The sequence below is a fragment of the Rhinolophus sinicus genome, chromosome 15 (assembly GCF_057876585.1).
Source record: "Rhinolophus sinicus isolate RSI-liver-muscle chromosome 15, RSI-T2T, whole genome shotgun sequence".
NCBI classification, from domain to species: Eukaryota; Metazoa; Chordata; class Mammalia; order Chiroptera; family Rhinolophidae; genus Rhinolophus; species Rhinolophus sinicus.
In genome coordinates, this window is record NC_142515.1 from 83,104,495 (window position 1) to 83,126,393 (window position 21,899).

General features: G+C 56.8%; 2 protein-coding genes across 5 annotated transcripts; one reads left to right on the top strand and one right to left on the bottom strand.

The window, feature by feature from the left end:
• The first annotated feature begins 5,950 nt into the window (after nucleotides 1-5,950).
• Nucleotides 5,951-13,891, top strand: HOMER3 (homer scaffold protein 3). 3 transcript variants are annotated; one of them, XM_019736871.3, is made up of 10 exons: nucleotides 5,951-6,070; nucleotides 8,391-8,472; nucleotides 8,552-8,708; nucleotides 8,953-9,084; nucleotides 10,167-10,274; nucleotides 11,146-11,267; nucleotides 11,799-11,955; nucleotides 12,269-12,379; nucleotides 12,495-12,581; nucleotides 13,445-13,778. In XM_019736871.3, the coding sequence occupies exons 2-10, from the start codon at nucleotides 8,459-8,461 to the stop codon at nucleotides 13,634-13,636; spliced, it is 1,080 nt and encodes a 359-aa protein (XP_019592430.1). In that variant the 5' UTR covers nucleotides 5,951-6,070; nucleotides 8,391-8,458; the 3' UTR covers nucleotides 13,637-13,778. The 3 variants fall into 3 exon arrangements, with proteins under 3 accessions (XP_019592430.1, XP_019592429.1, XP_019592431.1); XM_019736870.3 differs by lacking the exon at nucleotides 5,951-6,070 and adding an exon at nucleotides 6,529-6,736 and having other exon boundaries at nucleotides 13,445-13,891; XM_019736872.3 differs by lacking the exon at nucleotides 5,951-6,070 and adding an exon at nucleotides 7,324-7,393.
• A 604-nt stretch (nucleotides 13,892-14,495) lies between these two features.
• DDX49 (DEAD-box helicase 49) lies at nucleotides 14,496-21,703 on the bottom strand. Of its 2 annotated transcripts, XM_019736869.3 has the most exons (13): nucleotides 21,542-21,698; nucleotides 20,563-20,686; nucleotides 19,524-19,609; nucleotides 19,315-19,436; nucleotides 18,825-19,012; nucleotides 18,535-18,675; nucleotides 17,752-17,827; nucleotides 17,400-17,476; nucleotides 17,128-17,225; nucleotides 16,096-16,170; nucleotides 15,285-15,373; nucleotides 15,122-15,193; nucleotides 14,496-15,028 (listed from the first exon to the last, which is right to left on the bottom strand). In XM_019736869.3, the coding sequence occupies exons 1-13, from the start codon at nucleotides 21,654-21,656 to the stop codon at nucleotides 14,843-14,845; spliced, it is 1,449 nt and encodes a 482-aa protein (XP_019592428.2). In that variant the 5' UTR covers nucleotides 21,657-21,698; the 3' UTR covers nucleotides 14,496-14,842. The 2 variants fall into 2 exon arrangements, with proteins under 2 accessions (XP_019592428.2, XP_088648504.1); XM_088792378.1 differs by having other exon boundaries at nucleotides 14,707-15,193; nucleotides 21,542-21,703.
• Nucleotides 21,704-21,899: the final 196 nt, after the last annotated feature.

Consider the following 21,899-nt stretch of genomic DNA (forward strand, 5'->3'; position numbering starts at 1 on the left):
TCACCAAGAATGAGGTTGATATAGCCCAGCTCCTGGGATCTACTCACCAGCCCACCAGCCACTCAACACACTTGCCACTGTTTCAGGAGGTGGGAGGGTCCCCGCAGGTCCCTCTCCTCTTGGCACGCCCCTCCCTCAGATTCAGTTTCCCCAGTTGTAGAAGGTGACCTTGAAGGCTCCCAGCAGGGCCAGCGTCTGAGTTTAACGCTCTGATGTCACTGTCTTAAAGTTCTGAATAATTTTCTGAACTTGCTGCTTGCGCTGGGTCCTGCAAATCAGGCAGGTGATGCTGCTCTGTTGGATCCATCAACAAGCACTCATCCTGCGCCTGGCTGTGATTCCCCACCCGGAATCATGTCATGTGGCCACCGCTCTCAGGCCTCCCAGACAGAATAGGACGCGACAGGACTCGAACGCAGACCCCTGAATGCAGCCTGTATATAGTGTCTCCCCTGTGTATGCAGCCAGTGCATAATGTGTGACCCTTTCTCTTTCCCTCAGTGGTCCTCCGCCCCCAGCCTGGGGGACAGGAGGCTCTTCCGTGACCTCCCTTGGGGCTGCGGGATCCATGCTCAGGGAAGCAGATGTTTCCGTCCTGTTGGAGGCCTGGAATTTCAGCGATAAGAGGGCTTCAGGGGGAGGAGAGAGAGAGAGAGAGAAAGAGAGAGAGAGAGAGAGAGAGAGAGAGAGAGAGAAAGAGAGAGAAAGACAGAGAGAGAGAGAGACAGAGACAGAGACAGAGACAGAGACAGGTTGAGAGAGAGAGAGAGAGAGAGAGAGAGAGAGAGAGAGAGAGAGAGAGAGAGGCCAGATAAGACAGAAAGGGGGTTATTGAGACAGACTCCCTCCCCGAGGCCCTGGGAGTGATATGAACTTAGAGCCTGTGGCCAACCCCAAAGATATAATAATAGGGCTGATAACAGTGTCATTTGTTATCAAGCACAGCCCAGGATACTCTCTGCCTCGAGATAATAGAGGAAGAAAGTCTTAGAATCACCCTTCTCAGTCCATCCACCAAGTGGCACTCTGGCGAAACTTATCTAGCACATGTAAAAACAGATCATGACCTTCTCCTGCTCAAAAGCCTTTCATGGCTCCCCAGGGCTCTGAGTATAAAGTCCACACTCTGCTGGGGCCCACAAGGCTCCTTGCCCACCAGGCTCCTCACTATCCCCCCAAGGGCTACACCTGCGTCCTCAATGCTTCTCCAAGGGGCTGAGCACATTCCCACTTCAGGGCCTTTGCACATGCTCTTCCCCTTCTCTGAGCAGCCTCCACCAACTACCTGTCTTTGCTTGTTGCTTTGTCTGTTTTTCTCTACTTTGCATAAACTGTCGGAAGTCATCCTACTTGTTTCTCGTTTATCATCCGTCTTAGATAGCTCAGATAGCTGTGCACTCCCTCAGGGCAGGGCCTCCCAGAGTGTCGGGACACAGGAGGTGCTCAATAAACATGAGTTAACAGATAAGGAACCACCATTTTACAGAGGAGGAAATAGAGGCCCAGGGAGGCCCCCAATGTGTCCATGGAGACAGGCTCTCCCACCCTGGGTGTCTAAGCCCAGACTGTATCAAGTCTACCTGCAGGCAGGTGATGCCTCCTCCCCTACCAGTGTGTAAATAAGGCTCCAAAGGCTGCAGGGAGCAGGGCTTGGCTCTCAGACCGGGTTTAAAGCCAAGCTTTCCACCTGGCCAGTTTTGATTTGGAGAATTGGTTTAAGCCCCCTGAGCCTCAGTTTTCTCTTCTATAAAAATGAAGTTAGAGGTTGGGCCCGTGGGGTCCTGTCTTGGGCGACCACAGCAGGAGTCCTCCCCAGTGTCCCCTTTGTGGCCTTCCCCACTGGGTGATGATGGGACCCTGAGAGGCCTTGGCCTGAGCCTGGACTCTGAGAAGCCCCAATCTGAGGTGGAGGCAGAGACAGCCCCCTCCTATGAGGTCAGGGTTGGAGGAGTAGAGGGAGTCTGGGAAGGCTTCCTGGAGGAGGGAGCGTTGGAGATGAGTGCAGAGGTTCAGATGTGGGGTCCAGCAGTGTGGCCAATGGTGATAGGGAGCTGGATTCTCCCTTTGAAGCCTCCAGGAGAGCCATGAAAGGTGCAGGAGCAGGAAAGTGAGCAGTGCAGCCAGTTAAAGGGATCCTGGGAGGCAGAGGGAGGACTCGTTTGGGGGCGTCCCAGAGAGGTGAATCCTGATTTCAATCTGTGCCTGGAGACCAGGAATGGCCTCCCCTAGCAGATCAAGGGAAGAGGCTGCCACATGTGAGTCACCCAGTTCCTGCAAGAACATTCAGCACCCGTCGGCCCCGCGTAGGCTGTCACCAAGCAGGAACACGGCCCCCGGAGCCCCTCCTCTCCGCCTTCCCTGAGGCCTCCCGCTCTCTGTTCCCACAGCTGTTCCTTCAAGGCCACAGAAGGAGAGTAGGAGGACAGGGCAGGCAAAGGAGAGCCCATGTAGACTGCTTGGCCAGAATTTGGGAGTTTCGGGGGAGGAGAGCTTCCCTGGCTGAGGGTCTAGTGTGTGCGCTGGGGCTGGCTAAGCCTCAGGACTCTACCCAAGATGAGGAAACTGAGGCTCAGAGACAGGGAGGTTCTGCGCCCATTTTCCACATAAACAGTCACCTGGTTCTCTCCTAAAAGCTAAAAACCAGCTTGGAGCCTGCTGTGTAAATCTGATCACGTCTCTCCCTCTCTGGCTCCAAACTCTCCCATGGCTCCCCAGTACGCTTAGAATAAAACCCATACACCTTATCATAGCCCATGAGGCCCCACCTGGCCTGTGACCCCCTCAACCCTCAGAATCCCCTACTCTCTTTTCACTCTGGCCACCTGGCCTCCCCACTGTTCCTCCAACGCACCCAGCCCATCTCCACCGCAGGGTCTTTGTACATGCTGTGCCCTCTGCCCAAAGCACACTTTGTGAGTTATTATCCCCATTTGATCCCTCAGGACAGATGCAAAGAGAGGAAGTCATGTGCTCAGAAACACACAGCAAGTCAGTGGTGGTTGGTGTTCCCAGCCAGGCCCATCTGACCAGCCTTCCACAGCAAGCCCCTCTCCCCCCGATGGTGCCACGTTTAAAACAGGCCTCCAGACCAGTCCACCTCAGAGCTGATTCTCAGCCCCTCCAGGTCTTGCCACCTCCAGCTATGTGCCAAAGACCCTCAGGCCTCAGGCCAAAACCCCTGCTCAGGGAGCTCCTGGGCCAACCCGACCCACACATCTCCCAGTGTCCCTCCTGTCGTGACCGCAATTTCTCCGCCCCACTTTCTGCCCTTCACGCTGGTGGATGGCAGAGCCTTCAAGGACGTCATAGCCAAAAATAATCGGTCCCGACCTACCTCCCAAAAGTGGAGCAGCCCCCGCCCAGCCACCTGGCACCACAGAGATAATTAGTGCACGTGGCAATGAGGGTAATTAGGTCTGTGGGATCCAGGTTTGGAGTTGGGAGGGGGCACAAGTGCTGCCACTTCCCACCCCTGATCTGCCCAGGTCCTGGGAGCTCAAGTTCATAACCCAGGACTGGACCCCTTCCCTCCTTAAGCACCTGTGTGCCTGGGCCTGAGCCAGCGGGTTCCATTATTTCCTGGGGGCTGTTTGTTTAATGAATTAACCTTAGCTTTGGGCAGAAGTTGAGTTGGATATAAATTTAAGGCAGAGTTACTATCACCAATATCGAGTCATCAAACTCTCCTCTGCCATAACCCCCATGCATCCACCCAATGCCAGGAGATGCCAAGCCAAAGGGAAGCCTCAGCCCAGCTCTTGAGGTGCCTCAGCGTAGCAGAGTCGGAGTTAGACACGGACACTGGCAGCCCCCTGGAGTCACAGTTGGGCCAGGAGGGAAAGTGTTGGGGAAGATCTAGGGGAAGAGGAGGGAGGGCTTCTCACAGAAAAGAACATTGGAGGTGGGGCGTTGAGGGACGATTAGGAGTTTTCCTAGAGGATAAGTTCTGGTAGCTGGCCCAACTGGACATGGCTGGGGGAATGGGGAGAAGGAAGAGGAGGATGGCTGGAGGGGCACATAAGGGACCCAAAGCTAAATATTTAGAGGATATCACACCAGGTTGGACCAATTTTGTCCCCAAGAATTTACACCTGGTTGGAATCCTTCAACCTCTAACAGAGAAAATCTTAAGAACTTTGCTCAGGATCAAAACCACATGCCCAGACAGCCAAGAATAAATATAATGTTTATAACAGTGAGCATTAATTAAGCTCCTAGGATCACACCCTCTTCATACAAGGACTTGTTGGGTCCTTACAGGAAACCTCAGAAGTGGGTACCATTCTTATGCACATTTATAGATGGGGAAACTAGGACACAGACAGGGAAACTGGCTTCTTTAAAGTCACACTGCTGGTAAGAGGCAGGGCTGGGAGTCACTTTCTGGCTCATATGACTCTGGAGGCCACCAAAGACCAATGCTGGGATCTAGCGATCCCTTCCTTCTGGAAGCATTTACAGAGCATCTGCTGTATGTCAGGCTTGCTCCAGGTGCTGGGCAGAGCTGTGAAAGAGGTGGATGGTAACCAAATCATGCCACAACAGATATAGGTGGCCACTGTGACTCATGTCATGTAGTTGGGCATGTCCCTTTGGAGAAGAGTGACAGACTTCCCCTCTTCTGGTGGGACAGGAACCCTCCAGGGAGGAGAGAAGATTTAGCTTTAGTACAAAGGTTGGGTCACAATAAATAGAGGCCATAAGCGCCACCCTGCAAACTGCTTCCCTAGAGCCCAACAAGCCATTCTTGTCCTTGCTTGGTGCCTCCTATGACAGGTTGTTCATTCTCTCATGTCCTTCCTCAGCCCCAAGGGAAAGCTGTTACTTCTAGTCAGCCACCCTGGGGTGGTGCTTCTGCCTACCCTGCAAGGATAGGCCCAAGGAGAAGTGGGCTCAGGCTGGGGTAGGGGTGGCAGCTCAGGGAAGCCCCCTACCCATCTATACCCAAGAGAGAGTGAGGAGCTGCTTGTGTCACCTGGATCCTCACTGCCTCCTCCCCAACCCCAGCCCAGAGCCCATCAGCCCATTCTCCAGGTGAGAAAACAGGTCTGCACTGACAAAGCCATTCACTCAGTTTGGACTTGACTGACAACTTCAGGTCAGGGTTGCTCAAGGCCAGCAGCATCCCAGCCACTCCTGGAGCCTGAGAGGGGTGTCCAGGAAAGGATTCAACTCCCCACTCTCTCTCATGCTGTTGCCTTCTGCCCACACAAGGAGGAAAGCTGGCCTGGGCCCCTCGCCTGCCTCCCCCTTGAATGGCCACGTGGCCCCGGTTCTGTAGCCGGCTGGCACTCAGCACACCCTAAGCAGCTTCCAGAAGCCTCGGCCCTGCAGGCACCTTTCCAGTTACTTTATTATTATTTCTTTGGTAATAAGGAAAAGTCACTTTTGCACAGAACAGACGGTATTCTCTTTGTTCCTCACAGTGTTCAAGCATGTTGTGGCTTCAGGCCTGAGAGCGAAGCCAAATCTTTTGCTCGTACAGATGCCTTGTGAAGTTAGAAGCAGCCTGGGAAACTGAGTCTGTGCCTCTTTCCCCAGTAAGGCTGGGGGTCCAGGATGGGCTGGCCTTCCAGGAGCTCCCAGACCTGGCCGCACTGAACTAACACACAGGTAACACACATCACTTATTCGACAGAAAGGGAAAGGAGAGGGGGCAGGGCAGGGCGAGATCGCTTCCAAGCCCAGGATGGTCAGAGAAGCTTCCAGGAGGAGAGGGGCGGGGAGCTGAGCCTTGAAGGACCAGGCAGAATATATGCCTGCCAGAGGGCACTCCAGGTAGAGGAAACAGCTTGGGCAAAGGCCTGGAGGGAGGAAACTCAGATTTTGGCCTGGGAATAAGTCTCTAGAATTCATCTAAACGTAATTTGAAAGTAGCTACGCATTTAGATGCGTGATTCTTGTCAGGCAAACAGAAATAAAAGAAGAGGGAAAGGAGATGTGACAGAGGAGACCAAAAGCAAAACTTCTCAGGTTGTCAGAGAGCTCAGAGCTTCAGGAAACTGTGAGCCTCGGTCGGGCAAGGCCTCCTTGCCTCTGCCCACCGCCAACAGCACTGTGTAGCTTGGAGGTAAGCTCAGGCCTGGGGAGGTGATCGCAGCTCAGCCCCATGAGGACCTGCTTCTGGCAAGTGTATGAAGGGCGGGCTCCCTCTGACCAGAAGTGGCAATCCAGGCCTGCGGACCTCCACCAGACTCACCATTCGGTGGGAACTGGACACCGACAATCCCTAAGCCCTAGATTCAGGGATTCTATAACATACCAATGATCACCATCCCCTACGGTTGTTGGCAATGCCACAGTTGTCTTGTTACACTGTTGTAGTTCTCCGTCTGTCTCCTGTGTCTCTGCCTCCCCCCCCCCATCCTCCGTCTCGGTTTCTGGGTCCCCCACACCAGTCCCCTTCCCCGCCCTTACCCCCAGTCCCACCCCTCTCCCCATTCCTATGGGCTCCCCCACCCCCATCACCGTGGAGGGCCGGTAGAGGGCGCTGCGGGAGGCCTCGGGGCCCGGGGAGGCGGGGCGGGCGGCGGCCGCGTCGGGACCGACCGCGATGGGACCGGAGGCGGCGCGGGCGGCGGCGGCGGCGCAGACAAAGGCGCGGGCGGCACGGAGGGCGGCGCGGAGGGCGCGAGCCCCGGAGCCATCGAGAGAGCCGGGCGCCCGGTGCGGGGAGTTAGCACCGCTGGCCGCACCCGACTCCGCCCGGACGCTCACGGGGCGCCCAGCAGGCAGGGTGAGCCCGGCCGGCCGAGCTTGCGTCGGGGCGCGCGGGCCCCGAAATTCCAGGGCCGGGGAAGGGCGCCAGTGTCTCCGAAGTCCCAGACACGAGGATGGGGGCGGCCGGAGGAGCCCCGAAGTTCCAGGTCTTGCGGGGGCTCAGGGGCCCCTAAGTTCCGGAGCTCGGGTCGGGGAGGGGACAGTGCGAAGGATTCCCAAAGTTCCGCGCTCGGCGTCTCAGGAATGTGTCTCCGAAGTTCCAGACCTGGGGCAGGGGTCGGCGCGAGGGTACCCTGAATTCTAGACCTGGAGATAGAAGTGTGGCAGGGGGTCCCCAAAGTTCAGGAATTGGGGGCGGCGCGGACGATCCCCGAAGTTCTGGACCTTGGGGTGGAGGAGGCAGATAATGAGTCCCCGAAGTTCTGGACCTGGAGTCGGGGGCGTCGCAGGGATCTCGGAAGTTCCAGGGTCGGAGGCCTCACTAACCGAAGTACGGGCGCCCTGCTCCTGACGCGGGTGGGGATTCAATCCTTACTGAGTATCAGGCCCCCGACTGGGACGCGTGGGGTGGGGCTTCGCTCCCACCGGCAATTGGGGATTCCGGGCACCCGGCGGGGTTGGGCCCCCTCCGGGAGCCCCACCGCCGGCGGCGTCCGAGGCGCATGACTAGTTGGTGAGTAACTTTCCCCAAATGCGCAAGTCTCTGCAGGAGAGTCCTGGCCATAAGGGCGTGAGTTCTGGGACCCCTACGCCGCGGAGCCCCTGCCAGACCCAGGACCCGCCCCCAACCCGGCCAGAGTTGCCGCCCCTCCCCCACCAGGGGCTCCGGTTTCAGACCCTGTGACCAGGACAGCAGCTGCCCAGGAAGGGGGGGGACGTCCCCCTCTGACCACGGAGGCCACTTGGCCGTGCATCCCTTCCTCCAATTTGTCTCCCCTTCTCCTAGGTCCCTCCTGGATCCCCTGCAGATACCCTGGATGCAAGTTTGTGGGCGCAGCCGGAGGGTCAGGAAGTCACCCTGGGCAGCTGTTCCCGGTTTTGGTGGGGGTGGGGTGGCTAGAGGAACCAGCAGAGACTAGGTAGACCATCTCCCAATCCTGGGTCCTGCCCAACCCCCATGGTATTGGGAGTGAGTGCTGATGGGTGATCTGGCAGTGGGCACCTGGGTGGTCCTGTTTGGCTACATCTTGTCTTTTTAACTAGGATGGGGTTCCCTGAAGATTTGGACTTCGACTCTAAGTCTGTGCCTGGGGCCTAGAGTGGAAATGGAGGGGTCCCTCTGTGGGGCTTGTGGGAACTGGTTTCCCAGTAGGCACTTGGTGATGCCTCACTTTTTGCTGGAGGCCCTGGTTTGGGAAGTGATGGGTGAATGTGTGGGGAAGTACTGAGCGGGTGCTGGCCTTGGCCTTCAGGACAATGAGAGATGGATGCTGAGATGTCAGGGGCCACCTGGCTCCTCTCAGAGACCCATCTCCTGCCCAGAGTGTGGTGCGGGCTTCTCTGGGTGGAGAAAGTCAAGGTCTTCTTGCTCTGAGTGACCTACTGATTCCCTCACCTTTTTGATTGAAGTTCTGGGAACGGTGCACCCCGTGTTGGGTCCTGAGGTTGGACCTGCTTGGCCTCACTCAGCCTGACTTGGGGGGACACTGACAAACCCCTTCTCCTCCCAGAGACCGAACCAGCAGCTCCTGCCACCCCTCTGGCTGCCCCTTGGAGCTCACCCAGCCCAGCTTGACCAATGTCCACAGCCAGGTGAGCCCCTGTCTCTACCAGCTTGGCCCTGAGCTCCTGGTGGTGCCCAGCCCTCACTGAGAGCCCTCTCCCCACGCAGGGAGCAGCCCATCTTCAGCACACGGGCACATGTGTTCCAGATTGACCCAGCCACCAAGCGGAACTGGATCCCCGCTGGCAAGCACGCGCTCACTGTCTCCTACTTCTACGATGCCACCCGCAATGTCTACCGAATCATCAGCATCGGGGGTGCCAAGGTCCTGGCGGGGCCTGGGTGGGGCAGCAGGTGACAGGGGTCCCAGCAATAGGCCTGGGTCTGCTTGTTGCTGTGTGCCTACGGGCAGAGGGAGTAGGGAGCCCTGACCCTTTCTGAGCCTCAGTCTCCCTCCTGAAACGGCTCAGACCAGAACCTCCGAGGCACTAATACAAAGTGGTATTCCAAGGTCTCACGTTCATTATTTGCAGTTCCATTAACCTTGAACTTTGCTCCCCTCTCCCCAGGCCATTATCAACAGCACTGTCACTCCCAACATGACCTTTACCAAAACCTCCCAGAAGTTCGGGCAGTGGGCAGACAGTCGCGCCAACACTGTCTATGGCCTTGGCTTTGCTTCTGAGCAGCATCTGACCCAGGTGGGTCTCGGGGGTATGGGGTAGGAGGGACAGGGCTGGGTGTGGGTCTTCTGGATGCACTGGGGCCCCTGGGCAGGTGCTGGCATTCCACCTTCCCAGCTGCAGAATTAGATAAGCCAGAAGCCCCGTCCTGGTTCCCTGGTTTACATCCCAGCTCTGCAGGCCACCTGCAACCAATTTCAGGCACACCCTGCCCCTCTCTGGGTCCCTGGGCTGGGTACTTCCCCACACACCCTGGCAGTACATTATCATTTCCTTCCACTCTGCTGTCTCTAAACTTCAGTATTGTTTTATCCATTGTTTTTCTGGATAGTTAGTGCCCTTGAGTCCTGCCGAAGGCATGACAATTTTCTTTTCTTCTAGAAGCTTTTGTTTTCCTTTCACATTTAGGTTGTGAATTTATTTCTGTGGGTGGTGTAAGGTAGGAGTATTTTTTCCCACATGAATATGCGTTGCTCTTGGGCCATTTTTGAAAAGACCATTTGCCCAGTGAATTGCACTGCCCCTTTGCACAAATCAAGTGGCTGTATGTCTGTAAATGTTTTCTTTAAAACATTATTTTCAAACTAAGGAAATTTATTTTAAAATGAAAAAACAAAACAAAAAAACGTATCCTACCCTAACTGGAAAGCTGGTATGGGCAGCAAATGTAAACATTAATACAACAAAAATGAGAACAGGGCAATCACTTTCTCACTGGCTAGAGCTCTGAGCACAAAACCTGTTTTCTGTTTGTCATACAAAGATATTTCCACGTGTCCCAGGCATTAAAGACAGACTAGCACCCATCTGAGGCTCAGCTTGCTGAAATAAGCCTCAGTGAGAGGAAAATGGGGATCCCTTTTTGAGAGGGCTCCCTCCTCCATGAACATCCCATTTTTACCCTCAAACTGACTCTGCTCATTGGGGCATCATTTTCCAGGCCTTCTTCCCACTTGCAGTTCCTGAGACGAGGGGATGCACACAGTTCCTAAAGTCCCTTCCTAAGTGACAGGGCTGGCACTGGGTGGGGGTGACAAGGTGGGGCCTTGGGGGAGGGGCCAGGGGTTTGTTGACTATCTGTTCCTGCCCCCTCACCCTAGTTTGCTGAGAAGTTCCAGGAAGTGAAGGAAGCAGCAAGACTGGCAAGGGAGAAATCTCAGGATGGAGGGGAGCTCACCAGTCCAGCCCTGGGGCTCACTGCCCACCAGGTCAGCCCTCCCTGTCCCATGCCTGTCCGGCACTCAACCGATATTGGGGGGTCCATGTGCTGTGCTGGTGCTCAAGACCAAATGCTCACAGATCCATGGCCAGGACCATGGAGGAGGGGTGTAGGTGCCATGGCAAGCGCGCGCGCCTGTGTGTGTGTGTGTGTGTGCGTGCGTGCATGTGTGTGTGTGTGTGTGTGTGTGAGTCTGGCTTAGTTTTGGGTCAGGGAAAGCCAGAAAGCCAGGTCAGATGGCAGAGTCAAAACCTGAAGTTGGGATGGCTAAGTACAGGAGCAGTAAAGAACTGTTCCTGGGTCATTCCCCCATTAATTTATTCAGCATAATTTGTTGACCACCCGCTGTGTGCCAGGCCCAAGGCTGGACCAAGGTTACAGAGATGAAAAAGCAGGCTGGCCCCCCCGTGGTCCAGGCAGCAAGGTGGATTCATAAGGAATTCAGCCTGGTGCGGCGGACTTCCGGTCAGAATCTGAAATGGATGTTGAAATTAGGCTCCAGGGAGGGGCTTTATTCCTAGGGAATAGCACAGAGGTTTCAGACTGCTTCCCCCTGGGCAGATTTCAAGTATTTCAGTGGGTTTAGACGGGCCTGCATCAGGTTTGCTCCTGGGGGGTTGGTGAGAGCTCAGGCAAGCAAGGTGTGGGGCCAGGGCCTGGAATTACCTCAAAGGGGCCATGGGGAGCCATGGAGTTTGGCTGAGGAGGAAAGGGGCACACTCGCATCCCGGTGCTGGGAGGACGCTTTTCCTGTCACAACGCCAGTCGTAACATGAGCCCTGACCCCAACCATGACATTGTAACCGGTCCTTGACTGAAGCCATCCCCTCATGTGACCCCGCTTCTGCCCACGCCCTTAGGTGCCCCCGAGCCCCCTCGTCAGCACCAACGGCCCCGGCGACGAGAAACTGTTCCGCAGTCAGAGCGCTGACGCCCCTGGTCCCACAGAACGCGAGCGGCTCAAGAAGATGCTGTCAGAGGGGTGAGGGGGGTAGGGCGGGGCACAGGAGCGGAGCAGGACGAAGGGAGGGGAGAGGAGCTTCTTAGAAGCTGCTGGGGCGCGACCGGCGGCGGATCTGACTGTGTTCCCAAAGCCTGGGAACGAGGAGGCTGAACCCCAATCTTGCCTCTTCCGGAGCCTACCGTGCTCCTCGAATGCGCTCCTGCTTTGACCTCGCCTTCCCGGGGCTGGCCCAGTCCCCGCCCCCTCCACCTCCTCTGGATAGTTCTAAACCTACCGGAACCTCCCAGTCCCACTCTGTCTGGCCACGTCCCCATAGGCTGACCCCTTGCGGTATTCCCACTGTCTCACTTAGCTGACACCACACGCCTGCTCTGACCCCGCCCCGGACAAGGATCCACCTCCCCCGACGTCCCCACACTGGCCCCGCCCCTAGCACCGCCCAGCCAAGACCCCACCCACGGCGAGACCCGCCTCCCTAAAACTGCCCCGCCCCCGGCCAACTGCGACCCCTAGACCAGCGCCTGCCCTGACCCTGCCTTGTTCCCGCAGCTCCGTGGGTGAGGTGCAGTGGGAGGCCGAATTCTTTGCGCTGCAGGACAGCAACAACAAGTTGGCGAACGCCTTACGAGAGGCCAACGCCGCCGCCGCCCAATGGAGGCAGCAGCTGGAGGGCCAGCGCGCAGAGGCTGAGCGGCTGAGGCAGCGGGTACGGGGACCTCTCCCTCCCAGAGACCCCAAGTGGCCTGGCAGCTGTGGAGCCTGTTCCTCCACACGTCACGTCTGTCCTGGGTTCACGCACTGGCTGTGTGATCTCTGCAGGTCGCTTTCCTGAGCCTCATTTTTGTGCTCTATAAAATGGGTCTGAAATAGAGCCCCCCACAGAGGGGTGTCAGAACTCAAAGTCCTCCCTGCCAAGGGTGGGTGGTAGCTCCAATCAGAGAGGGTGAATGCCTAGTCATGAGCTGGACTGAGCAGGAGGCAGATTCCCCAGGTAGTGGCTGACCTTCCTGTCCATGCAGGTGGCTGAGCTGGAGGCCCAGGCAGTCTTGGAGCCCCCCCCAGTCAGCGAGAAGGAGGGGCCTGGCCAGACATTGGAGCAGCTGGAGGCCCTAGTGCAAACCAAGGACCAGGTGAGTACCGAGCGTGTGTCTGTGTGTGTGCATCCCCAGGCCTCACCTTCCCTGACCTCCCATGAGGGAGCAGGACCCCCACCCAGCACAGGCCCTAGAAACTCTTCTCCACTAGGAGATCCAGACGCTGAAGAGCCAGGCTGGTGGGCCCCGCGAGGCCCCTGACGCAGTGGAGCGCGAGGAGACGCAGCAGAAGGTGCAGGTGTGTGTGGTTGCCAGGGTGTGTGTGGGGTATCCATATTTACGGGCAGCCACCCTCTGGTGTGGGGCACGCCTGTGATCTTCCCTTCCTGGTGGGTCCCCCTGAGCCTGTTTCTCCACCTGTAAATGAGGTCAGGAAGACATCCACCTAAGGTTATAAGTAGGATGAGGAAAACCAGATGCATGGAAAGTCCGAAGTGGTTTGTAAGTGGTTGTTATGGGTACGATGTTTTATGTTCATCCATTCACTCAATTCTTGAGTCCCTGCTGAGTTCCCGTGTTTGACACCATGGAGCCCTCACACATCCCCGGCCTAAGGTCAGAAGCCTGCATTTGAACCTAGGTCTGGCTGGCTTGGCTTCGCTAAAGACTTCATCCAAGAAATGTTCATGGGCACATCCTGTGAGTCTGCAGGTGGAGATGTTAAAGTATCTGGTGCCTCCAAAAGTGTCCCAGGGAGAGGGAGGCTGGGGACATGCTCCCTAATTGTCTCCTGGGCAAAGTGCACAGCATGTGCAAAAGCCAAGGTGGGGAGGAAATCATCATGTTCAAGGACGCACAAGGAGGCCAGCAAAGCTGAGTTGGAGTGAGCAAGAAGTGGGAGGGGTATGGATTTAGTCCCCAGCCTGATGGGCCACAGGAGGGTTTTCAGAAGAGGGACGTGATCAGTTCTGTGGTTTCCAAATTGATGGGGGACCACGGAGACCTGGGCAGAGGTGGCAGGGAGGAGGCCACCGAGACAGAGGGGGTTTGGCCCAGAGTGGGGTCTGGGGGTATGGCACTCAGGTACTGGATGCCCCAGGCAGGGCTGATGACCCTGGACATTTGTGGGGGCCACCAAACCTGTCTGCTGTCTTTCTGCAGGACCTGGAGACCCGCAACACGGAGCTGGAGCACCAGCTGCGGGCAACGGAGCGCAGCCTGGAGGAGGCACGGGCTGAGCGGGAACGGGCACGGGCCGAGGTGGGCCGGGCTGCACAGCTGTTGGACGTCAGGCTGTTTGAGCTGAGCGAGCTTCGCGAGGGCCTGGCCCGCCTGGCTGAGGGAACCCCCTGAGCCTTGAGCCCTGCCACTGGTCCACATGGGAGCTGGGGCCTATGGGAGGGGGTTTTACATGAATGCTTTCCGCCTGGAGCATGGGCCGGCCGCAGGCGGCACAGCAGGCCCTTCGCCCTGGCAGGGACGGGGCCAACTCAGCCCAGGTAGGGCCTGTCCACTCACAGCTCAGGGGCTGTTTGGGGCTTTTCGTTGTGTAGGATTTCTAGACTTCCCGGGGCGCGTGCTGATGCCCAGATTACATTTCTAAGCGTGGCTGTGTGTGTGTGGTATGTGGGCACCCGGGCACCTCACTGCCGTCACTGGACCTTTTCCTGCCTTCTCAGGTGCACCATAGTTGCCCTCCATCCATGTAGGTCTGGGAAGCCACCTGCAGGTGAGCAGGGTAAGGCTCAAGAGCCTGAGAGGCATGCCCAGGCCACACAGCTCTGCTTGGTCCTGCTGCCCCCATCCCCTGGGGCTCAGCCTATTGTCTGGACCAGTTTGGACTTAGGTGGCCCCTGGTTAAGCCCCCTTACCTTCTCGCTACAAACGCCAAACTTGACAAGGTGGACAGGCAGGGAAGCTCCTAGACCACAGCCCTGTTCACCAGGCAAGGGAATGATCTCACCAATCTCAGGGCCACATTTGGACAGGTGTAGTTGCTATGCCCATTTTCTAGATGAGGAAACCGAGGTCAAGGGGCTTCACCAAGGTCACCCAGTAGGAACAACCAGCATTGCAGTTCAAAGCTTTGGGCCTTGCCCAAAGGGAATGGAGAATGGGGGTGGAGTGGAGTGACATGAACTTCTGGGGGACTTGAGAGGCACAGGTGGCCATACTTTCCTCCCCTGCTGCCCCTGCTCCCCAAGAGTCAGACTGGAAGTCAAAAGACCTATTTATTGAATGCCTCCTTCAAGTGACACATCTTCACTCTGGGGCCCCACAGTACCCGCTGCAGTGACCCTGGAACAGCGGGGAGTGTGTCACTGTGTGGAGCTGGGCCCAACCACATGGCCAGTATTCTTTCCTCCTCTGTAGTCTGACTCTTGGCCAAGGTGCTGAGAAGGGGCCACAGGATGGACAATCCATGTACTGTGGGTGTCCATGGGCTCCGTTGAGGGGGGCTGGGCAGGTTAGAAGGGGAGACTATCCCCAGGGGAGTACCTTCCAACCCTCGGCTCGATGAAGGAGTCCCAGGCTGGGCAGGTGGGGGCTGTGTGGGACTCAGGCCGGGCCCTGGGTGGGCACTGAGGCTGAACGGGCCTCAGGCCGGGCCCTGGCTGGATGCCTCCTCCGGCCAGCTCTGCTCGCCTGCTGCTGCAGCGTGTGTTCCACCTGCTCCTTGAAGCGCCGGTTCTTCTGCTTGATCCTGGCCAGCTCAGCCTTGCGCTTGGCCTCCAGGTCAGGGTCCTGGCTCGGGGAGGAAGGGCAGGTGGCTGAGCTGGTCATCCCCCACCCCTTGGGAACCTTGCCCCCTGACCCACCTGTCAACCTAGCCCTCACCTTTCCCTCCAGGATCAGCTGCTTCCGCTTGTTGATTTCCTTCTTTTCATCAAAGTTGGTTGCTTCCAGTTTCTGGGGTTGGGAAGGAGGGAGAGGCCATCATGGGGGTTCCCATCTTGAAAGGAGCACCCTGGGCCCCAAGGACCTGCTCCCTGATACTCACAATCTCGCATTCCCTCCGCACCATGTTGACCTGTGTGAGAATCTGCAGCACCTGGGCCTCCTCCACTGAGAACTCCTCCAGCTTCTTCTCTGTGGGAACAGTGGGGGCCCAGGATGGGGGCAGGGCACGGCTGACACGATAGGGAAAGGAATTCCAGCTACGTAGTGAGTTTCCGATGCGGTGGGTCATATCAGATAAAGGTCAGGTGGGCAAGATCTGGGATCTTTTTTTTTTAATTTATTGGGGTGACAATTGTTAGTAAAATTACATAGATTTCAGGTGTACAATTCTGTATTACATCATCTATAAATCCCGTTGTGTGTTGACCACCGAGTCAATTCTCCTTCCATCACCAAGATCTGGGATTTCTGACCTAAGGAAGGTAGAGACTGCTCTTTTTTTGTGGTTACCGGCAGTATGAGTTGAACTGGGAGTTTTTGGGGTTTTTTTGGATACAGTGTCCTTTCAAGTCAAGGTGTTTCTGAATTTCAGGACAGTCAGTATGGTGACTGGAGATACCCAGTGGTTCTTGGTCTTGGCGACACATTAAACCACCTAAGGGGGGTTTTAAACAGGCCCAGGCCTTGTACTTGGGGCTTCTGACCCATCCGCAGGGACTATCCACACAGCTTGGTCTCAGAAACTAAAGTCCCTGCCCACCGGCTGTGGCTTTTGGCTGCTGATGGCCATTCCGGGGAGCTTCAAGTTTAATCACTTCTTTGGAGGTTGCATAAGAAGGAAGGTGCAGTTTAAGTCTGCTCACGTGAGAAAGCGGGCCGGTGTCCCACCCTTGCCCCACCCCCTCACTCACTGATCTGCTCCTCAATGGCGTGTACCAGGTGGATGTCATACTGTGTCACCAGGGTGATGGCCTGTCCCTGCCGCCCTGTGAGGATGCACCACAGTTACCTTGAGTGCCGGGGATCAGGATAGGGGATCAACACAGGCAGATCAGGGCTCCTCTCAACTGAGGGGAGCAGAACTTGGTGGGTAGGTGGGCACAGGTAATGGAGGCCCAGGGTCTCAGGGCGGTATAATGGGTGGGCCTGTCTCAGGGGAGCTGTAGGACGCCAGGGAGAGGAGGCCCTCCAGGGAACTTGGTCAATTTCCCTTTTTGGCTGGCTGCCAAGGAGCCCAGGCTGAGATATGTCAGCAATAAGCCCTGCCAGGCCTCAGCCCCAATCTCTGCATCCTAGTTTCTCTGTTCCCCATTTCTGTGACCGTGACTAGTGCTGGACCAGCACAGACAGCTGATGAGGCATGTGAGGCTCAGAGCAGCCCCACACAGGCATCACGTTCTCATTACCCATCCTTTGACAAAGCAGTGAGGCCCAGAGAGCTTGTGTGACCTGCCTGAGGCCACAGGACAGGAGAGAAGGCCCAGGCCCCCAGGCGCCAGAAATCACGTCTCTCCACTCTAGGCATGAGAAGAATCTCACAAATGCTGTGCCCCTCCCTGGGAGGGCTTGGGAGCAGAGAGATGGATGCCTCCTTGGCCCCTGGCTGGGGTCCCAATGAGGTGCTGAACCTGGACACCAAACCCCCAGGGCAACATCACATCCACCAGGGCTCATGCACTGGGGTGAGGCAACAGGGAGTTGTGGGGACTGGGGCAGTGTGTGCCGTGTCCCTAGGAGACAGCATGTAGTCAGAGAAGCCAAAGTACTCCGACCTTTGCTTTTGAAAGGACAATTCCCCAAGTTGCAAACGCCGCCTCTAACACCTCTCACCTGTGCAGTACTGCCCCTCGCCCACGTCCTACCAGCTCATGACTTTCGCTCCTGCTAGTACGGATAGGCTGGAGGGATGGGTCCCCAAAGGCCACCCCGCCGTGTCTGCTCACCTGCTCGGGCTGTCCGGCCGACTCGGTGGATGTAAATCTTTGGGAGCCCGGGGGTGTTATGGTTGATGACCACCTGCACAGAAGGAATGTCCAGACCCCTGGAGGCAGAGGCTGGTCAGAAGCACTGTCCACATGGGCAAACCAAGGCTGAAACTCATTCAAGGTCACTTAGCAGTGAAGCTGGGGCTTGCCCAAGGCCAGCCTCCCCCTCTGGCCCCTCTGTGGGGCGTCACTGAGCCAGCATATGGGAGGGAGCACCCTGGGCTGCTCACCTGGAAGCTACATCTGTTGCAATCAGGATCCGGTAGATGCTAGACTTGAACTTGGCCAGGGCAGCAAACCGTTCTTTCTATGCCAAGTTGGGGAGAGAATTGGGGGGTTGAAGGTCAGGTAGCATCTTGGCAAATGTTTTGAGCACTTACTGTATGAGACCTGGGCACAAGGCGGAGGCCAGGATGGTCCTGCCCTCACAGGGCTCCCACAGTCCAGGAAGGGAGAGGAGTGAGAAAGGCAGCCCAGGACAGAGAGGGGCGGCAGGAAGAGTGCTCCAGAGAGGGAGGAGCCTGGGCAAACGCCCTGAGGCTGGGAGGAGCCTCGGCACCTCTGGCAGGCAAGTCTCCTCACCTGTTTCATCATGGAATGCAGAGCCACCGTGGGGAAGTTGAACTTCCGCAGCATCATGCACAGGATCTGGCAGGTCCTGGCAGGAAGGACACACTGTCAGTCCCTCCAGCACCAGGCTCCTGGAAAAGCATTCCTGCCCCCGGCCCTGCTCGGGACCCCATGCAGGTGGCCCTGCACAGCTGGGAAAGAACAAGCAGAGGTGCAGGGTGTCCTGTCCACTGCCATCCTCTCTCTGACTCCTCCCCTGGCCTAAGCAAACAAGAGTCAGCCCTACATCCAGGGCCCATCCGTATTGGTAGCCAATACATTCTTGGGGGGCAGTGCCCATCTACATTCTTGGTGTGGCGTCCCTATCTACTGGTTCATGCTAGAACAGTCTACAGCTTCTTGAAATCTTCTATGCTTCAGAGGACTCTCAAGTCACCTAGGACCACGGGGAGGACGACCCCAGGTGGGGGTGCCACTGTGACAACCCTAGACAACAGTGGATAGGCTGTTCCAAGGGTAGTGACAGCTCAAGGCCACAGGCCCTTCGTGTTAAGGGCGGGTCTGAGGAACCCGAAATCCTGGTGCCACCTTTAGGAGGGGTAACCTTGGTGAGCCGCTTGACCTCTCTGAGCATTCCTGAGCGAATCCTCCAAATCCTGGGGTCTGAGCACAGGCCCTGGAGTGCTGCATGCCTCCCACCCGTGACCTCAGGCCACATCTTAGGCTTCCGTGAAGGTTTACGGGGGAGCCCACCCTTGCTCGGGAGGCAAATGGGGGGGGCGCACCCTCACTCACTTGCATGTGTTAGTGAAGATGATGATGGACCAGTCCTCATGCTCATCTTGGAAGTTCTGGATCAGGTGGACCAGGTAGGCGTCCTTGACCTTCTCAGGTACCAGCAAGTAGCGCTGGTCCAGCTGTTCTACCGTGCGTACTCTGGGGACGGGCAGGCCTGTTTCCCCTTCTGATGAATTTGGCTAATACCCTGCCCCACCCATGGGCAATAACTTCCACTGGGTGTGACCCCCCCGTCCCCCCGCACCTGCTGCCTGCCTCCCCCCACCCAAAGGTGGCTGTAGACTCACGGGGCCTGAGCCTCCCAGAAGAAGGGCTGGTTGGTGGCCAGGCCCTGCAGCTCCTTGAGCGTGTCGGTAAGAGTGGCGCTGAAGAGCAGTGTCTGCCTGTGGGCAGGCACGGCTGCCAGGATGGCCTCCAGGTCCACTGTAAAGTCGGTGCAGCCCTGCTCTAACAGGCGGTCAGCCTCATCCATCACCTGCAGAGGGATGCGGAGGAGGGCGCTGTCCGAGGCTGGCCTGCTTCCCCGTGGACCTCCTTCCCAGCCTTGGCTGTGGTCCTAGGAGCACTCTCCCTCAGTGTTTCGGAGGCCCTGCTCCCTCACCTGTCTCAGCTCCAATGCCACCTCCTCAGAGACACCCTGCTCCCAACCACTCTCGCTACTACAGGTCACCTCTTATGGGTCTCTGACCTGTCCCTGTTATGTTCCTAACATGCTACTAGATGGCCTGTGGGACATATATTCCCCAAATGGATGAATCAGTGGCCAGGCCAATTTACCAGGAAGCGGATCTTCTTGATACTGAAGGTGTTAGAGCTGCGGAGGTGGTCAGCCAGGCGCCCCGGCGTGGCGATGACCACGTGTGGTTTCCGGGAGAGCTCCAGGGCCTGGGCCACCATGTCTGCAGGGAGAGGGCAAGAGGTGGGCTGGACGGGTGGTGCGAGGCTGCGGGGACCCAACACTCAGAGCCTCCTAGGGGCCCGCGTACCCATGCCGCCAACGATGATGCAGTCCTTCAGGCCCAGCGGCTTCCCCAGCACCCGGAACTGCTCTGCGATCTGGTAGGCCAGCTCCCTGGGGGTATGAAGGAGCCAGGCTGGGTCAGACGGGTTCTGTGTCTGCCTCACATTTCCACCTCCACCCCCGCGGCCTCCTGACTCGCTGGCTCCTGTTCACACACCCTCCACAGCTCCCAGTCCCCTTTAGACAAAAGCTCTGACACTGAGCATTAGAGGGCTGTGTGGGCTCTGCTCCCTCGCCAGACTGGGTCCCAGAACAGCCCATGGCCCCACCCCCACCAGTCCCACCCAAACTGGCTTCTCCTCCTCCCATGTCCTCAGCAATGGCCTTGATACCAGTTACCAAAGTCTGAAACCTGAGCATTAGTGCCCCCTTCCCTGGGGCCAGTCAGTGTCCAAGTCCCCTCCTTGGCCCATGTCCCCATGTCCCCACTTCCCAGCCTCCCGTCTTACCCTCTCCTGCTCACACTCCCTCAGAATCAATTCTAACCTGGCATTCAAGGCCCTTCTCAAGCTGGCTCTAACATGCCCAGCCCCAGTACCCTTTCTGTTCTCTGCCACTCACACCACTGCATGAATGCACCAGCAGCCCTCTGCCTAGATTACCTTTCCCCAAACTTGTCCCTTTGCGAGACGCTTCTCATCCTTTAAGCACCCATGACTGAAGCGTTCCTTGACTACACCCGTTCCCAGACCAGCCTTATAGCATGCCATTAGAAAGGACTTACGTCAACCACCGAGTCTATCCGCCCAGGATCAGAAGATATGCCTAGTTTTTGAGCTACAAGACTATTGACAGCTCCTGTATGGCCTCTTACCCTGAGTCAAGCCCTGTGCTCAGCATTTTTCACATGCTATCTTGTTTAATTCTGTAGCACACCTAAGAGGAGGCATGATTTCTGTCCCCATTTTGCACACAAGGAAAGTGCAGCTCAGAGAGGTAAAGGCACTTGCCCGAGATAACACAGCTGGTTAACTCACCCAGGAGGCCTGTGGGGGGGGGCTCACCTGGTGGGTGTCAGGACGAGGCAGAAGATGCCATAGGGATCCTCAGACAGCTTCTGTAAGATGGGCAGCACAAATGCTGCTGTCTTGCCACTGCCGGTCTTGGCACAACCCAGGCAGTCCCGACCTGGGCAGAGGGCAAGCGACATCAACACAGTTTAGGTGTATACAGACATTCCATTCAGCACAGTTTACAACAGCTAACATTTAATGAGCAGTTAAGTGTGTGCCGGGGACTCCCATTCCGGGCATACTAACAACTTCCCATTGTGGGCAACTGATAAATTCTAGGAGAAAGAAGCCATTATCATTTCCATTTAACAGAAGGTGAAACTGAGACTCAGAGATTTGCCCAGGAACATAGCTGATGAGTAGCAGGCTGCACTAGAACCCACATCCATCTGACCCAAGATGCTACCAACCACCACTTAATTTTGACATCCCCTGCCCCCAGCATGAACTTGGGGGAATCTGGAGTGCCTTCCCCCAATCTGCATCTTATGCTCCCTGTGGACTCTTTCACCTTTGTTTAATCCCTCAACTTGCCACATCCTAGGCTTTATGAGAACATCTCTGCAATAGCAAAACTGGGCTGGGCCAGATGAGTGAGAACAGAAGTCACAGGACCAGAGTCCTGGATCTACCAGTAATCTTGACAACTTCACTTTGCATTTGTAAAATGAAGATAGTAATACAAACTACTCAACTTTACCAGTATTATCGGTTAGTCATTCACCAACCCCCCCCCCCCCCCCGCCCCGAACTCTTGAGACTATGAGAGTTCAGAGACTACATAACTTGGCGGGGATACACAGCGAGTCAGTTGCGCAACCTAAACGCTAAAACCGCCTAGTGGGCCTCAACCCAGGCTCCCCGAAACTCCCGAGGCTGCCCCTCGCCTCGCAGGACTAGTGTGGGTTAAAGGGAAGGGAGGCGACAGGCGCGGGCACGCCTCCCGGGGAAGAGACCGGGCCACACTCACCTTCCAGGATGGCGGGGATGCAGCCGAGTTGCACGGGCGTGGGCTGCTTCAAACCTAGCTGCCGACATTGTTCCACGAGCCACGAAGACAGTCCAAGCTCCGCAAACCCAGCCATCCTCGCCACCGGGCGCAGAACCCATGTGAGCCGCGCTTCCGGCGCGCTCCGATGACGTCACTAAACTCTCCTGTTGACTGGACCCGCCTCCAGCGTGGTCTCACCCTTGTTAGCTCTCTCTTCCATTTCCAGCTTCGATCTTTTTCTTACCGTTTCGGTGAATCCCAGTGGCCCGCAGGATCGAATCAAACTACAATTCCCGAAATGCTCTGCAAGACACACTTGCGTCTCCCGCCCCTTTAC

Coding starts and splice junctions, on each gene's coding strand:
- HOMER3 (XM_019736871.3), top strand. Junction 11,956..12,268: donor CTGAGCGGCTGAGGCAGCGG/GTACGGGGACCT, acceptor CTGTCCATGCAG/GTGGCTGAGCTGGAGGCCCA. Junction 12,582..13,444: donor AGACGCAGCAGAAGGTGCAG/GTGTGTGTGGTT, acceptor GTCTTTCTGCAG/GACCTGGAGACCCGCAACAC.
- DDX49 (XM_088792378.1), bottom strand. CDS start 21,656: ATGGCTGGGTTTGCGGAGCTTGGACTGTCTTCGTGGCTCGTGGAACAA. Junction 16,171..17,127: donor CGGCCGGACAGCCCGAGCAG/GTGAGCAGACAC, acceptor GCATCCTCACAG/GGCGGCAGGGACAGGCCATC. Junction 15,374..16,095: donor CGCCATTGAGGAGCAGATCA/GTGAGTGAGGGG, acceptor CTGTTCCCACAG/AGAAGAAGCTGGAGGAGTTC.